Here is an 18769-nt window from a genome sequence, read left to right as displayed (position 1 = left end):
TGCATCAAGATATATAATTGTGAAGTAAATAAGTAAAAATGAAAACTTTATGAATGAAATAACAAGTGAATGAGATAATATATAATAAGGTAATAGTAATAAGCAGTGAAATGAGTGAATCAGTATCTGGGTCATTGAAATTATAACATTTTTGCAAAGAACATGAAGTTAGTATTGAATTGAAGTGGAGAATTAGAGAAAGAAAGATTAAAGGAAAGATGAAAGATAGAATAGACTTACTTGGATAATGAAAGGGTTTCCAAAGAGAGGTTGAAAAGCGATGAAACAGAACGCAGAGAGGTGGAAGAGAAGAGAAGAGAAGAGAAGACGCTCTCTCTTCCTGACGAAGGAGAAGGGTTCTACTTTTGTGCAAGTCTTCAAAACGTGTGCAATGTCACGTGCTATCAAATTGAACATTGAACATATGAGTCACTCTCCACGAGTTTATTGACTCGCAAATTTGTAAGTTTATTAAAGGGCTTAATTAGTAAAATGGTCCCTTAAAGATATTTTTGGTTTCACATTGGTCCCTTAAAGAAAAAAAGGACCAAATAGGTCCCTTAAAGATATCTCAGTTAATCAGTTTGGTCCCTTAAAGACATCTCCGTTAATCAGTTTGATCCTCAAAAAAATGGACGGAAAGGACCAAACTGATTAACGGAGATGTCTTTAAGGGACCTATTCGGACTTTTTTTTCTTTAAGGGACCTATTCGGACCTTTTTTTCTTTAAGGGACCTATGTAAAACTAAAAATATCTTTAAGGGACTATTTTATTAATTAAGCCTTTATTAAAGTTATATTTATCAATATTGTACCGGTAATCCGTTCTTGATATAGTACTGGTACTTACTGGTACGCGTGTGGTACTCCTATTGTACGTATTCTCAAAATACCGGATTTTTTTTTTGTTTTTTCATGCGGGTACACGCGTGGTACTTCCGGGATATGCGCGTGGTACTCTCAGGGTACACACGTGGTACATATTTCATCAAAAATTATTCTCATTTTTTTGCAACACTTTCCAATTCCATTATTTTTTTAAGAAAGATTCACTTTAGTTTAAAATTATAATTGATTCAGTCTTCTTCCTTTTTTATTTATTTTTAAAAGTAGAACCGCATAGTCTTACTACTACTCCTAATTTCCTAAACGTGTAAACCACAATATAACTACTCCTATTTTTTTAAAAACAAATTTGTTTTAGTTCAACACCAATAGTACAGTAACTTACCCTTCTGCTCCTTTTATTCATAGCCGTCGCCCCCCACCTTAACCTAGTTTTTTTTTCTCTTCTTGATCTATCAAGGAGGGGTGGTTTTAGGGTCAATTTTTGACCCAAAATCACCCCTCATAATTGTTTTTCTTTTTCTTTTTTATTTAAATAAGTGATCTTCACATTGATCAAGTTTTTCTTTTGTGTGTTTCTTTTTTGTGATTTCGCCGTCTGAGTGCGGCGTTGTGTTGTTCGTCGTCTTGTGTGACGTTTTTGTTGTCCCGTATTGTGCGGTGTTCATTTGATTTATATTGAAAAGATCGGCTTCAGTCAATAACAGATTTAACCAATGATTTGGGCTTCAACGCTGCAGATCCGGAGGCATGGATACTTCGGTGACTTTAACTTTATCATATTATTTGTTGTAGGCATTTTGTCGTTGTATGCTATTAACTTGGATGATGTGAGTTTTGTTCGCAGATTCATCCTTTACGTTTTTAGCGATGTTGATTATGTGGTTGTATTTGATGTAATCTATCAATTTGAATGAATGAATATCATTTTGTTATTGTCAAAAAAAAAAAATTCCTATTTTTTATGTTTAATTAATTGCTTTAAGAATATAATTTTACTATTTTAACTATATAACTATATTAAAAAAAATTATATAAGCGTACTCGTACCTTAGTTTTTTTAAAAATGTCGTACCACGTACCGGTACCAATACCGGATACCGGTACCGTACCCGCACCTATACAACACAGTACTGTATAGTCAAAAGTGCATACATATACATGCTGGTGTGGCATTTGAGTTATTGTCTATGCGGCAATATATATATTGATGTGGCATGTGAGTCACTTGTCTCATGTGTGTTGACTTGCGGTCATTGGTCAAAATTGCAAATTTGTAAAAATTAGAAGGTCAAAAGTGTTATTATAAAAGTTAAGCAGACAAAATTGCAAGTTTGTAAATTGATCAATTTAGTTGGATCTAACGGAAGAAACCAAACTTGCATGAAAAAGAAAAATAGAAGAAACTCAACTCACACAACATGACTAACCAAAATTTGAATATGATTGAGAGAGAGATTTTTTCATTTTGTACGCGATATCTTTTGATAAGAATTATCTCTATTGGGAGGAATCTATGAAAACTTTTTTTTTTTTTCATAAATCGATTCTTAAATATTTTATTGGTATGATTTTAACTTTTGAAATTTTTGATCTAATCAATCAATATTAATATGTAAAATAAGGGAATGGATTATCTCATGTCACTTTTATCTCCCATTAAATCTTAGCCATTCACTTTATTTTTTATTTTTTCAAGTGTTCAATCAAAACAAAAATAAATGAAAGGTGGATTTCAACACTTTATATTTTCTGTCATATTTCCACCGGAGACAATCCTCTCTGTAAAATAAAATGAAGAAGCTATTAGGTGGTTATGAAAAATTGAAAATTGTTTATATTAATAAATTGAATTGATAACACATAATACATATAAAGTATAAATTAACAATAAATTTTGTCAAAAAATAAATAATAATAATAATAATAATAATAATAAATTGGTTTAAATCGTAAAAAAAATTAAACTGAGGTGGAAACTCATTATCTTTAATATGGTCAAAAAATTAGTAAAAAAAATAACATGGTAAACAAATACCCATAATATTTTTTTACAGAAAATGATACAGACAAATTGATATTAATTAATGCTGCATATGTCCAGAAGAAAACTTACTCCAGCGTACTGATTAGGTTTCCACTTCTCAGATTCCAACATTTTTCAATCATAGAATGTCTACATACATGTTTTGGTTTTGGTTGTTTTCTAATGGGACCCTCCATTCATACTCTAAAACAAAAAATGTACATGTGAAACAATGTCGCATTAGAAGAAAAGAAAAAACAAAGTGAAAGAGACGTGTAAAAACATACACCCTCCTATTTTACTTTTCAAATTTTATTAAATAAATGATATATATGATTTATATTAAAGACTAGATATATTAATTATTCAATAAATTAAAAAAATATATTCATTAACCATAAGACCAGAGATGATTCGATTCAATTCAACCTGAATATAGTATTAAGAGAGTTGGAAACATTAGTTATTTCTTGGTTTGATCCGTAACAGCAGTAGAAAAATGACCATAAACATCTGATCAATTTCAATTTTACTCTAAAGAAACTGTGATTCAACACAACCAATCTTCATGTGATCAATATCTTCATTGATTTCGCACCCTCCTGAACAAAGCACTGAATCTGCGATAACCATACAATGCTTAACCAGATTGTTTTTCGTTAGTAATCCGTTATGTAACATTCTCCAAGCAGATATTTGAGGAGTTGAAGTTTGAACTCTGAATTTTTCATTTCTCCACGCTTATAGTGTATGAGTATAGTCACTAGACTACTAAATACAAACAAAAAAGATGTGCATTCTTTAAACCCCAAAAAATATGCTTTAATGCAATTTAAATTAAACGTTGATTTGGTCTTTCTATTTTAGTAAAATTGCAACTTTAATATTTTTTTTTTTAATTGCATTTTTTTTCACCACCAAGGTCAGTTCTGACATTAGGTGATTTTGGCTCCCTCCTGATCGCAGTTGCGGGGGATCGAACTGTGGTCTCCCTACCAAATTTAGCGCCAATCACCACTGAACCAACTAACGATTAGTATTTTTAATTGCATAATTTTGATCTTCCAATTTTTCTATCAACACGACTTTGATATTAATCCTTTATATTGCCATCAAAGCATCTAAAACTTTCTCTTGTATTGATCGAAGTAATACTTCCTCTTATATACCGTAATACTTTATTGCTTATGAAAAAAAATGAACTTATGACTTTGAACATTGATGAATACTCGTCACGTCAAGTTATTCCAAGTCAATTAAGAGATGTTAGACCCCTTTGGGTGCTTTTTAGCCAATAAACAAGAGAAAAATGGCTCAATTATGGAAGTTACTTGGATCACAAGAAAATATGAAGAATTTATGAAGCAGCAAAGTTACACTATGCCGGGGGCGTGGTCCAGCCACGCACGGCGCAATAGTTAAGGAATTTGATGGTCTTTTATCTGCATATCACGCGCGGCGGGGTAGGATACCACGCGCGGCGCAATAAGTTCATAAAAAGAATGAAATTTCCCTGCTCAGCACGCGCGGTGTGATTACGAAAGGAAAGCTGATTTGAAAGATCTGGTTATCACACTGGGGGCGCGAAGTTACTACGCGCGGCGTAGTGTGTTACTGAAGGACCAAGCGTGGCGTGACAGATCTGGCGCGCGACGTGGTCCTAATTTTTATATAAGGAAATCTCAATTTCTTACACCAGGTTCGGACTTTTTGGATGAAAATTCAGTTACAAGCTTGAGAGTTGAGTATTGCTGCAAGATCCTTCGTTTCTGAAGTAAAATGTTGATCAATTGTGAAGCTAGCTAACACCATGGAAGGAGTTTCAAGGGAGTTGGTGCTGAAGATTGTTCAATCAACCATGGAGAACTATTTCCCTCTTGAGGTTGGATCTAGACTAGGAGTTAAATCATGTAATTCTGTTGTAATCTTCCATTAATGTAAGGAATTTCTCTTGTTAGTGTTATACAATGAATTCGATGTTTAATGCTTTCCAACTCTTGATCATTGTTTGAATTGATGTTAGATTTTGATTTGTATGAAAATATTGGTTGAAATTCGATCTGAATTCATTGTGCACTTGTTGATTCCTTTGAGAATTTGAATGAATTAGTGTAATTAGGGATTGTCAAGCTTAATTGACTCCGTTACCTATAGTTTCAACCAAGAGTTTGGAAAACTATAGGCAAAGGATAGGATAAACCATTCAAGAAATTGAAGTTTATCACAATGTTAATCCAATTTTAACACTTGAGAAATTCGTCGCGTTATGGTTGATTTACACGCGGTTTCCATGGTTTGACGACTTGTCGAAGATCTGACCTCATTTCTAAATTTGAATTTCGAAAACGTTCTACCAATTGATATCTCAAAAGATTTCCCCCTAATCATTGACTTTCTTGTAATGTTAAGCATTAAGGTCTTTCGTACTTGTTGAATAACACAATCTCTTGGAATCAATATTTTACTACTTGATAATAATTCGTGCACTTGCGAATTTGCAATCAAACATTTAACTTGATTCGCGACAATAAATTAAGTGACACAACATGAAAACAAATAACCTAAATTTACTAAAATGAATTGGTTAAATTGGGTCGTAACCAAATATACAGAGTAAATACTTTATTGTCACGTTGTCAAAAGAAATGGTCAAAATAACGAGTAAATCAAAATTTCTGAATCGGGGCACTAATAGAGGGGGGATTCTAGGGTGGGAGACCATGATAGGTCTCTCACCAATGAGTCATGTGTTTTGTGGACCGGATTGAATGTGTACGTGATATTATGGTGTACTGTCAGTATTATATTATTTACTATTTTTAAAAAAAAGTTTCCAATTTTTTCGGAAAAAAGTTTTTGATCTTTTTTGGGGAAAAAATTTTCGATTTTTTTTCGGAAAAAAGTTTTCGATCTTTTTTGGGGAAAATTTTTTTGATTTTTTTTCGGAAAAAAGTTCCCGATTTTCGGGGGGAAATTTTTGATTTTAGATAAAAACAATTCCAGAGGTTTTGTATGAACAAAAAAGTTTCCATTCTTTTTTCGGGAATAAAGTTCCGATATTTTATTCGGAAAAAAGTTTCGGATATTTTCCGAAAAAAAGTTTTCGATATTTTTCTGGAAAAGTTCTAATATTTCATTCGAAAAAAAGTTTTAAATATTTTCTGTTTTTTCACTCTTTTTTGTATCAGCAAAATTTTTTCAGATGAACATTTCGAAACTATTTTCCCCAAAAAATCGGGAACTTTTTTCCGGAAAACATCAGAACTTTTTCCAGAAAAATCGAAATCTTTTTTTCGGAAAAAATCCAAAACTTTTTTCCCGAAAAAAGAACGGAAACTTTTTTTTCCAGAAAAACTCCGGAATTGTATTTATCTGAAATCGAAACTTTTTCCCTAAAAAGTCGGGAACTTTTTTCCGAAAAAAATCGCTAATTTGTTCCCGAAAAAATATCAAAAACTTTTTTTTCAAAAAAAATAATAATTTAATACTGACAGTACATCATAATATCATGTACACATTCAATCCAGTCTACATATCACATGACTCATCGGTGAGAGACCTATTATGGTCTCCCACACTAGAATCCGCCCTAATAGAGACCAAAGTTGCTTTAAATCATGTACTAATTTTAAGAGATACATAAATGTTTTCAACATAAGTTGGTTGGATCCGTAAACCATAAATAAAACATTGTTAGTAGTAGTAATTTAAGTAGAAATTAACATTCTTTGATTATATAAAAAAAAAAAATCTTTGATGAAAGCATAATAACTAACTTTGCCAAGTTAATTAACTCATTTAATTTTTTTTTTGTTAAATATGTTTTTGGTTCATATAGTTTCCTAAAATTTTCGTTTTAGTCCATGAAATTTGTTTTCACATTTTTTAGTTCATAAATTTTTATCGGTAAATGTTTTTAGTATTTACTTTTCATTCAACTCGTGCGTGCCATTTGAAAATTTAATTTTTTTTCTGCGGTCATGATTAGTACATTATATGAATATTTGCTACAAAAGTTTATATTTTTTTTAATAAAAGATGAATTAAATATGATTTTTTTTTTGTTTTTTGCACATAAAAATTCATAAAATAATTCACCTTATGTTAAAGAATTCTAAATTTTTATCGGAGATGTTCTTATAATATTATAAACATGAATACAAAATATCATTCAAAAATGTTAAAGTATACACGAGTTGAATGAAAAATATGGACTAAAAGCATTGACCGATGAAACTTCAGTGACTAAAAAGTGTGAAAACAAACTTCAGAGACTAAAACGAAAATTCTAGAAAACTATAGGGATCAAAAATATATTTAACCCAATTTTTTTTCCAAGTTGTTTAGCTGCTATAAATTTTACTCTTTAAAGTGAATAAATGAGATATTTGAAGTTTAAACCCTCAATCTTGTATATATAAATTTATAATACGGGAGTGTACTACTCTCAAGGTCTCAGGTTCGATTATCTCTTGTGTCAATTTCGATGGGTTAGTCCATACAGAGTAAAAATACTCTGGCTTTAAACGGGCCCCCGCAAGTGGACGGTGAGATTGCCCCCCTCGAATTAGTCGATCCTTGTGCCGGATATCGAGTTTTCAAAAAAATAAATTATAATACGATATCTCAATCAACTGAGAATTAAGTTCACATAAACAACTCACATAGATATTTGATAATTTTTTTTTTTGTTACATATTGGTAGGAAGTTTTCACCGTCATTACGACCAAAACCCTTATCACTTCGACAAGTTCATTTTCGACTAATAAATGATTTCATTATCAACAAAAATGGACAGCTAAGAAAAAGAAGTCACTACAAAACCCTCTCTTTTTTGTTGGTTCCATCACTCACTCACTCACTCGAATGCTACTCCTCTCACTTTCTCCCAATCCCATTCCTCAGGTTTTCTTCTTCATCCCTCTCAATTTTTCACTTATCACTCACCAATTCCCATTTCGCTTCTTCAAATTTCTGCTTTTAACTTCATTATCATCAATTTTCTGCATTTTATTCACTTTTATCATTATTATTATCATCGTTATTACCGTTGAATTTCAGTTACTTTCACCCTAATATTTCAATTATTAATTAACTGTTAATGTATTTTTTTTTATCAACAGGTGTGTTAGAACAAACAATTGTAACCGAATTGCAATTTTCACATATTAAATTTCACTTTTTTTCTCTTAATTGATACATTAATTACAACTCATGAGTTTAGATACTGTAACAATGGCAACATGTTTTGCACCTGCGAATTCTCGAAATTCAGCAGGGGTGTTAGCTGTTAATGGAGGAAGAAAACTGTTAGAGAATCGACAAATTAATAAACCGTTTTTCGTGAAAATTCACGAAAACAAGTTTGGATTTTTGAGTGGTAACAGAAAATGCGGTTTGTTTCAAGTGAAGTCTGCTGGTTTACCGAATTCGCATAGTGTGACTCCTTATCATCATAGCAAAGACCCTTTTTTGGATCTTCATCCTGAGATTTCGATGCTTAGAGGAGAAGGAAGTGGTGCATTGAATAACCCGAATAGACTGAGAAAGGATACGTCGGGTGGAGATGTGGATGAAGAATTGGAAGACACTTCTATTCCAAGTAATTATAATGAAGCGAAGATAAAAGTTATTGGTGTTGGTGGTGGTGGGTCGAATGCAGTCAATCGTATGATTGAGAGTTCTATGAATGGTGTGGAGTTTTGGATTGTTAATACTGATGTTCAGGCGATGAGGATGTCGCCTGTCAATTCTGAGAACCGATTGCCAATTGGTCAAGAGCTTACACGGGGTCTTGGTGCCGGTGGTAACCCGGAGATTGGTATGAATGCTGCCAAAGAAAGTAAAGAATCAATACAAGAGGCGGTTTATGGAGCTGATATGGTCTTTGTTACTGTATGTTCGACCACTTTCCTTCAATTATAGCTGTTGTTACCTACATTACAGTTTAGCATTATGAATTTTATTTTTAGTATACTGCAGTGCTCATTTCTAAATATTACCATCGCTAGACATGATTTATATGCTTGATTACAATACCAAAATACATTATTTTTTGTTATTCGGGACTCAAAGTAGGATTTAGTAATATATAATTGATAGGAAAAGAAAGGATGTGGTCATATATTGTGTAGTGTGAGAAGAAATAGGCCTCAATATTCCACAAAGAGGTTATCTAGGGACTACATCCGAGGACTTAGACTAATCTGGTGTAATCTTTTTTATTTTATTTGGCTCATTATGAAGACCTCTTTTCTGCATGCCTCTTCTAAATTTTCTATGGTAGTATCCAAGTGTTTGATTTGAGTTATCAGACCCTTATACCTCATCATGCATAGTTTATTTTCCTACTTATGTCAATCATTCTTTTGGGTGTTTTTGCATGTCTTCCACATGTAAGAATGCAGCATTATTCTCAACTATAAGTAAGGCTTTTTATCTTATACATTCGTTTCAGTGTTCAGTCTTAAGTAGTATTGGGCTTTTTTCTGTTTGGGTTGAGGGGGGGTCATTAATAGGGGGTAAAGCAGAAGTTTGCACTGTCAAAACAAAAGTATCAACAAATCAGGATATCTGTCGGTCCAAACCTCTTCACTTAAAATAAAATGAACCTGGGCACATGCTTATCAATGAGAACTAATGTATAAAAGTTGCTTAAATTCCTTACAATGTGTAGCAACTTCTCTGATATGTAAAAGTAATAAACTGCCTTATACATCAATCCCCATACAACTAGGTTGCTAGCATCTCCACTTCAATTGGAAGCTCATTTGTGTGAGAAGGCACTGTCATTCACTCATTTATTTATCAAAAAAGTATTTTTCATGACAGATTACTACACTTAGATTGTGAACTTATCTAAGAACTGCTATGAAAGTATCATTTCTCTCGGATGTCACTTTGAAATTATAAAAGTTATGCTTTTTTCTCAAAATGTAAGAGATTTGCAATTTTAAATACTGTGGTGGTATGATGTTCAGACTTCAAATTATAGCTTATTAGATTATAATATAAGTTTTTTGAAACCTACGCAATTTATATTACTTTTTCTGTTATATTCCTTATAAATTTTAGAAGACAAATTATTATAATGTGTATAAAATTCTAGTCTTTACAGTTTTGAATTTTGATCATTAGTCACTGTCTATGTGGATATTTCAGAATTGGGATAGACACAGCTGCAATTCCAAATTGTTAGTCATTGGTATATTTTGGTAAATTTGAAAATCAAAACTTATTTATGTAGGCTGGAATGGGCGGAGGAACTGGCACTGGTGCAGCTCCAGTTATTGCTGGTATCACAAAGTCAATGGGTATACTAACTGTTGGTATTGTCACAACCCCTTTCTCGTTTGAAGGACGGAGGAGGGCAGTTCAAGCACAAGAAGGAATTGCAGCCTTAAGAGATAATGTCGATACCCTGATAGTTATTCCAAATGACAAGTTGCTGACTGCAGTTTCTCAGTCTACCCCTGTAACTGAAGCATTCAATCTGGCTGATGATATTCTTCGACAAGGTGTTCGTGGTATTTCTGATATTATTACGGTATGTAATCATAAATTCCTTTGGACATGAACAAATACCTTACTGTTGTTGCTTTGTTTAGTTTGTTACGTCAAATTCTGATTGTAAAGTAGTAAAGAAAAAAAAGGATGGGAGAAGGGGCACTTAATTAGGTCTTCATTTGTTTTGACAAATCCGGTAGTCCCCTAATTCACCTGTGGGTATTGAGTTGTTTATAATGTTGGTTCAAAATTGTGTTACCATTAGCTTATTAATTTATTAATTAGAATTGATATATTTGTTGTTATCAATTTTAGGCATTTTGATGAAACAACCTCTGCCAACTCACTAATAAGATGTCCTAATTATACTTTGCCCATGTTTCAAAGTTGACGGTGTCATTTTTAAAAAATTATAAATGCTTGTTAATATTGTTAATTTGCAGATACCCGGGTTGGTGAATGTTGATTTTGCCGATGTTAGAGCTATAATGGCCAATGCAGGTTCTTCACTTATGGGGATAGGAACTGCAACTGGTATGTATGTAAACCGCTAATTAGGTTGCAACGCTTCTCCCGAGTCCATATCTTCTATTTGACCCTACTAATTACTCTGAAACCTGTGTTTTTCTTACATAATGCACGTGTAGAGTGTGGTGTGATACTCAAACCTGTGCATTCAACACCATAAAAGTTTAAATTTTGGATTTTTCAAGACAAAACTCTTCTTTTATTTCCCTTTTTGGTTCCTTAACAAGTGCCCAAGCGGTACTTGTTAGCAAGACCCTATGTTTTATTAGCTTACCATATGGCATGCATGTCTATAGCAGAAGGATTGTGCAGTGAAAGTTCTTTTAGAGGATAGCTGGCATTGCCTTGAAACTATTCCTTAACATAACAAATCCAAACAAAACAATTTTTTGTGTAATTAACTCTCTTGAGTCATGCACACTTTAAAATTCTGTTAACTTATACTAAAATATGAATGTATTACACCCTTTGGTTGGCATATACCACCCATTGATTAGCTCAGAATTGATGAGCACATTGTGGTTGATGGTTATATTTATTATTGAAATTTATGATCTAGCTTCTTTTTGTATTGAAGGGAAAACGAGGGCAAGAGATGCTGCATTAAATGCTATCCAGTCACCCTTACTAGATATTGGTATAGAGAGGGCCACTGGAATTGTATGGAACATAACTGGTGGAAGTGATCTGACCTTGTTTGAGGTAGTTGGCTACCCCTCTTGCTCTTTCAGCTTTGCATAAGATTAAACCTTTGTTATTTACATCTGTGCACATGATGTTTCTGTCTCCTTTCTTTTGGTTTAAAAAATTTACTCTCCCTCTGTTGCTTCAGAATTTGGATCACCTAAGGATCATGGAATTTGAGACACGCACTGAATTAAAAACACACAAATTACATTTAAACACAATAAATTAACATGTGTAATAGGGGCATTTCCGAATTATAACATATTTATGCGAATATGCATTGAAAACTAAATAGATATTCTAGTTATTTTCTGGAATTTAATTCCCAGGAATTTTGAATATTAACCAAACAGTTTTTGTAATTGCCTTGGTCTAGGTGTTCTATCATTACTAATATTCCTGTGAAAATCGTTGCCAGGAAGGCCAGAGTATTTATTTTTAATAACTTGGAAATAAATGGATGTTTATAATTTGTTTTGCAAAAAGATGTTTCCTCTGTCCTGTAGTCCAGTTAAAATAATTATGTTATCTTACTTTTCCAGTGAACTATTTATAAACTTAAGTTTTGAAGTGAGTGGTTGTGTAAAGCATGCTTTGGCATCCATGCTGTGTGCAAAGAAATATAATGAACAAGCTTTTTATTCTGAACTCTGAGTGACTAGCTACTTCGTGATCTGCTCTCTATTAAATTCACTATACTCCTCTATTTAAGATGGCCTTTTATTATGTACAGGTAAATGCCGCAGCAGAAGTTATATACGACCTTGTGGATCCTACTGCTAATTTAATATTTGGAGCAGTAATAGATCCATCGCTCAGTGGTCAAGTAAGTAAATACAACTATGTAAAGTTGTTTATCTATGAACTTCTATATGTTATTATGCAAATGTTTTTCTAGAAATGAATTAGGCAACATTACCCTGGCTCAGTGATCAGTGTGTAAAGAAACAGCAGATATACTGCAATCACTCCTGGATATAAAAGTTATAAATTCTTTAGCTGGATCGTTGTGCTACTTTTGTCAAAGGAAAAGTCAATGGTTTACAACATCTAGGGCTGAATCCTCGTTAAACTACCATTTCCTATAATTAGTTTAACAACGTTAATCTAATGCGAATGATTTAGTACAAAATTGAGTACCAAAAAGGGAATGCATGACCATTATATGGTGAGTTTCATGTAAAATTTGTTTTAGAAGTAACTATCTGTTCTCACTCAGTCTTTCATGCAACTTCAATGAAAACAATTGTACCAAATAGCATTTTTCATCAGTTTAATTTGTGTATACTGTATGCCCATGGTGAACCATGTCATTTGGTTTCATATAGGTGAGCATAACATTGATTGCCACGGGATTCAAGCGTCAGGAGGAAAGTGAAGCGAGACCCGTACAGGTATGTCTTAAGTCTTAATCCCCTAACCCTCCTCCCTCTGTGATGTCATACCCATAATTGTGGTTTTTGCCAAAATTGCAGACCAGTCAACTCTCACAAGGAGATACCATTGCCAGTCGACGATCTTCCACTTTCACTGATGGTGGTTTGGTTGAGATACCAGAGTTCTTAAAGAAGAAAGGTCGCTTACGCTATCCAAGAGCTTAATACTCTTTTCCCCAACTTTATTTCCTTGCATTTCTTTACCACTGCATCGATTTTAGGGATAGAGATTGGTCTAGGTTTTTGCCCTCTATAGCAAATGAAAGCTAAGTACTTTCCAAACTTGTGTGTGTTTTGAGGCTTTTTGACATATGTGTGAACAAGTAAGTTAGCTTATATTATTGTACAGTGAATAGTAATGATGGCCAGGACTTGTTATAGTCATAGATGTTTGTTACCTTCTTCAAGTAAGCTACTGGTTTTTAAAGTAAATAAGAATTCTTGAACTTTCTTCCTCGCGTCCACAGTTTAAAATTAGGGGATTTTAATTCAGTGTTTAAGGATGATTTTAATCAAGTTTTTAGATCTTAAATTATGTTTTGTTTAAATCAATATTAGTAATTGATTTAAAATTTTGATCTTATCCGTTATTTAGTAAATAAATTATGTTTTGGGCAGTATGCTAGAGGTTCTGGGTTCGATCTCAGCTTCATTGTAAACAAAAAAAAATTAAAATTTTGACATTATTATACATTCCTCCTCCAAACTATCCTTAATTACTCTTGATACTAATTAATGTTGCTTAAAAAAAATATTATTTTCAAAATAATATCATTCAATGAAAGTAAGTTCTTTTACAACAGTAAATGAAAAGAAACAGTAAATGAAAAGAAAGAGTAATTTACGAAGTACAATTATTTTTTTGAATATATCATAAAAATTAAATGAGATTATTTCTATTTTTCTATCTGTGTTTTTAGTTACAATGCTAATTAGAAAAAGAAAAAAAAGAAGACCCGGGGGGACTATTCCCTAATGAAGACAATTCAAAATTTGTCGCTCCAAACAAGATCAAGCATGCCTATCAGAGGAGAATTGTCAATTATTAGATCAACATCTGAAGAAGCTCATAACTTTGCTAAGAAGTCAAGTTAGAGCATTGGTTTCCCTCTCTTAGAATGTTAGAGTGCGGCAAAGAGTAACATTTTTGTGAGAGAGTGGTTCCTTTATGTTTTGAATCAACACAACATGAACATGAAACTTAGAAATGAGACATTTGATAAGGTTGATGCAATGTAAGGAGTCGGAGTAGCAAACAAGTTCTCCAATGACCATATCCTTTGAAAGAATGAGGCCATGATAAATTGCATATAATTCAGTTAGCATGATGTCCAAAGACCCATGGATAAAGTCAGAATACCCTGATAAATAGTAGTCCGAGTTATTTCTGATAAGACCCCAAAGTCGGCTCGAACAGGAGAATCAAGACAACTTCCATCAACAATAAGGATGATGCAACAATAGTTGTTATTCCATTTGACAAATTCATTGCATCAACAAAAGAATGAGCGAAGCACGACATGAAATCATCGATCATGCTTTGAATGTTGTAGTATTGTCTATTTAAGGACCAAGTCTCATTTTTCAAACTTATCAAATTTTGATTCTTCCACGCCCACTAAACACCCATTGAAAAGGTAAAGGCTTTGTGTTTGTGTTAAAGATAATAAAGTAAAGTCTTCAATATCCTTGAAAAGAAATTAAATATGAAGCGAGATGCTTGTGGTGTTAATAAAAATAAAATGTTATTAATATTTTTTTCTTTTCAGAAATTAAGATATTAAGATGTATATTTCTACTTAAAAATTCATATATTAGAAAAATAAATAATGTCTTTAGACCACTTATTAAAAAAATCAGTTTCGATATTTTGACTTGAAAAGTGGTGAAAAGTTTGAAAATTGTCACTTTTAGTGTAAAAATTTTATTTTTGGCACACACTTAAATAAAAGAATAAGTGACACTGAACAAAGACCGGGACATAATTGATTAAGTGCGACTCATTTTTTGTTTGTATTTTATATTTTTATTTTAAAAGGTAAACAAATGTAAAGAAATCATATACACAAAAATATAAAGAAATGAAAAATCATGAGAACAAACTCTGCATTCCAGTTTATCAAACGTTCCTACAATACAACATTTTACTCATTAATATATCTTCTCTTTTTGCTGGTAAAAAAATATCATTATCGATATTATGACTTTGTTTGAGAAATGGATTAAGTGCAGTCAATTAGTACATACTGATTGTTCGATCAAGATTGAACGGTTAAGATCTTAAGTTCAAATTTTTGTTACCTTTTTAAATATAAAACTTAATTTTAAATCTAACTTCTGATCTTCTATTGAACAACTCAAATGTGACCAACTATAATGCAGTAACAAAATACCGACTACATTCGCACCATCCCTTTGTTTGATGTAAACTCTTATGCAACTGTAATTGCCACCACACACAATGGTTGAGAAAAATCCAAATTTCAAATCATAAACCTAAAGCCACCACACACATCCCTCTGATTGTAACCCACAGTGGGGGTCTGTCTAACAAAAACACACCCATGTGGAACATAAAAATAAGGTCTCGTTCCTTTGCATCAAATCTTCATCTTAAATGAAGAGACGGAGGAATTTTATTTCAAAGCATTTCTTTGACTCAATTTCGATCGCATGTTAAGTTCCACATATTTTCTATACACATGATGATTCAATAATGTCTCATATAAGTAAATAGTCGCTGCGAGCTTAGCTCATGAACATCACATTATATATGTAGGAGTTAGAATTCGAACCCCGAATATTCCATTTATTCATCTTGAGATGAAATTTCTAGCTACTGGACTATTAGACCAAAAAATATATAAGCAAATAAAAGTGTGATTTATTCTTCTCCACACTTGTAGTATACGAGTATAACCACTAGATTACTAAAAAAAAAAAGTAATTTTTTACACTTGTAGTGTTCGAGTATAACCACTTGTAGGTAACATTGCTCACTTGAACCATACATAATGTTGCATTTCTTTCTTGGTGTCATTGATCAAATGTAAATATATTCTTCTAATATCTCATATTTATCATCCAATTCAGGAATGCCACATCATACAAAATAAGCCCCACATTGAATTGTGGAAAAAAAAATATAAAACTTGGGAAATTGAGGGACTACAATCTCAAATTTAGTAATGGAGAAACTAAAACTATGTTTTTGTTAAAATAGTGAACCAAAAGTACATTTAAGCTTATAAAAAAAAATGTTGGACTGTATTTAATTGTTGTTAGATCGTCAAAGTTGACATTCTGTATGAATTGAAGAACAAATTATGAAACATTCTACAAAACTACTATGATATTGAACATGTATTAAGAATTTTCACTGTTACCCATCCTCTTGCTGTCTTTATATTTTTCAGTTGGATCCGACTTTCTGTGGATTTAAGTGACAAGCATGATTATTTAATCAAATGAGAATAATCATAATAAACTTGATATATCTCTTCTTTTAAAAATATCAGGATTTCCTTTGTGATAAGTTTGGATTTTTCTATTTGCAACTTGCTTATGAATGGACAACTGATATAATCGACCAGCAGACTATAACAACTGCAATAATTCCCGTGGAAAAATCTTACTGAAATGAAATCGTATTTTTCAATTAGATTAAATTTTCATTAACCAAGACATTATATTGCAACTCACATCTCATCTCGTACTGTTTTTGATTAAATTTTCATTAAATCTTACTATAGAGACAAAGATGATGAAAAAAACAATCATATAGAAAAATAAAAGAATGCAATCAACAACATTAAAAACAAAACGTGGAAATTCTAAAATTGAAGAAAAAATCACGGCCATTGTCAAAACTGACAACCAAAGAATCAGACTCGGCCCCCATAAAGGTGCAGGGTGAGCGACGACATCTGGCTTCCAAATTTTGGGGTCTCAACTCAAAATTTTGAGGTCCTATAATAATAGTTATATATTATCGATATTAACAAAATATCAGATGTACTCAATAAATTAATTTTGAAGCCCTAAAATAATAGTTATATATTACCAATGTTCATAAAATATCATATGTTTAGTAAAAAAAAATCCTAATCAAGTAAAAAAAAATAATTACGTGTTTTTTATTAGAAATTTTCTCATCTCCTAATCAAATTTTCTCCATACGCATGAACCATGAAATTGAATCCATAAGGAGATAAAAACTTTTACCACTTGGACGAATTCTTTGTTGGTGTTCCTTATAATTTAAGGAGAATGTTAACTTGTGCCCTTAAGGCACATGTTAAGAAGATAAATGTGGAAAATATTTATTGAACTTGTGTTGTATTCAATTCTCTAAGCATTAAATTCTTTGTATCGTTAAATGCTAGATATTTCTATTTTTAGGTAGATAAACATGTGCCCTTAGGGCACAAGTTAACATGACCCATAATTTAAATAGAAGATGATTCTTTTAATTGTTTAACATTTTTTTTTATTATGGTCATTTTTAATATTCAAACCTGACCTTCAAATAGTCGGGGCAGCCCTGCAAAGAATAAACACTATGTGAAAATTGTTACAACACATAGACTACGTACCCTCAACATTCCCACGGCCCCCAGCACACTCACACTCTCAAAAGCAAATATGAAATATCTAACCACTTCTCACAACACTCTAATAAAAAAGTATAGAGAAAAACAAAAGATCAGATATAAGCTTAAAGTGTTACTGACTGGTGCATTTAAAAAAAAATAAAACTTAGATCTAATATATGTGGGACTTCTCCAATAGCTATTTTTCAATCTCCTTTATTTAAGAAATTAGGCGAGATGTGAAACTTGACAATCAACCCAACAAAAAAAAGAGATTAACATATATGCCAAATTATTATTAGACAACTTATGTGCTGAATTGCTTGCTAACGGCATGTGGCCCCTTTTCTTAGACCATTGTGGACACCCCAGCTATAATTTTTTTTATGCAATGGCTGGCTGCTAAATTAATACATCCAACTTAGTTTTTAAATAAACAAAAAGTTGCACAGTTAAGTTAAATTTTTCTTATTTTTTACGGTTATTTATGAAAGGAAAAAAAAAGGAAGAAGAATGAAATCAAACCATTTTTTAAATAGACACATTAAAAATTAGTTGTTGTATTAAAATTTCTTCTTTATTATGGATATATTGAATTCAAGTCATTCAACTCTTCAAGTCTTGCAATCCTTAAGTCAAACTAATTTCATTCATAAGGCATTATAAGGCTGCTTTATGAAGTTAATTTCTAGCTCAGTAGTTATTATATATGATTTCACAAATTAGTTAGCCAAACCCACTAAAGTCTGGATATATTTCATTAGTTATCATTCAAGCATTAATGTAACAACCGAGACATAAAACCACACTATATTGCCAAGAAATTGTGTTGAAATGGATTGCATAAAAAAATATACAAATTTTCATTTTCCATTTTCCATAGAATATCAATTTAGCTAACGGTATAATATTAATTCAACAATAACTGATTTGCTAATTAAACGAAGGTAGTACTAGTATCTAAGGGCCACATCCCATTATTGTTTGAAAGGGAAAGCAAGAAAAGAAGTCATTATAATAGGCTCATGACCTCACAAAATATTCCCCATTCCTAAAATAGATAAAAACAAAAAAATATCTCTTCAAGCATCGTTGATTATAGATCTCATAATTAACATAGCACAACTATGCATTTATATCATTTAT

General features: G+C 32.0%; 1 protein-coding gene across 1 annotated transcript; it reads left to right on the top strand.

Annotated features, from left to right (window-relative positions):
• Positions 1-7628: 7628 nt before the first annotated feature.
• On the top strand, positions 7629-13485 carry LOC123890391 (cell division protein FtsZ homolog 2-1, chloroplastic-like). Its single transcript, XM_045939995.1, has 8 exons — positions 7629-7779; positions 7998-8769; positions 10121-10420; positions 10824-10914; positions 11486-11610; positions 12329-12421; positions 12924-12989; positions 13071-13485. Exons 2-8 carry the CDS (start codon positions 8089-8091, stop codon positions 13194-13196), a joined length of 1482 nt encoding a protein of 493 aa, XP_045795951.1. The 5' UTR covers positions 7629-7779; positions 7998-8088; the 3' UTR covers positions 13197-13485.
• Positions 13486-18769: the final 5284 nt, after the last annotated feature.

This window comes from Trifolium pratense, linkage group LG6 (assembly GCF_020283565.1).
Source record: "Trifolium pratense cultivar HEN17-A07 linkage group LG6, ARS_RC_1.1, whole genome shotgun sequence".
NCBI classification, from domain to species: domain Eukaryota; kingdom Viridiplantae; phylum Streptophyta; class Magnoliopsida; order Fabales; family Fabaceae; genus Trifolium; species Trifolium pratense.
This window is presented reverse-complemented; position numbering and strand designations above follow the sequence as displayed.

What these genes read in the sequence shown, in the direction of transcription:
- LOC123890391 (XM_045939995.1), top strand. Translation starts at nt 8,089, where the DNA reads ATGAGTTTAGATACTGTAACAATGGCAACATGTTTTGCACCTGCGAAT. An exon ending in GGGGATAGGAACTGCAACTG is followed by an intron (nt 10,915 to 11,485) that starts GTATGTATGTAA and finishes TTTGTATTGAAG; the next exon opens with GGAAAACGAGGGCAAGAGAT. An exon ending in ATCCATCGCTCAGTGGTCAA is followed by an intron (nt 12,422 to 12,923) that starts GTAAGTAAATAC and finishes GGTTTCATATAG; the next exon opens with GTGAGCATAACATTGATTGC.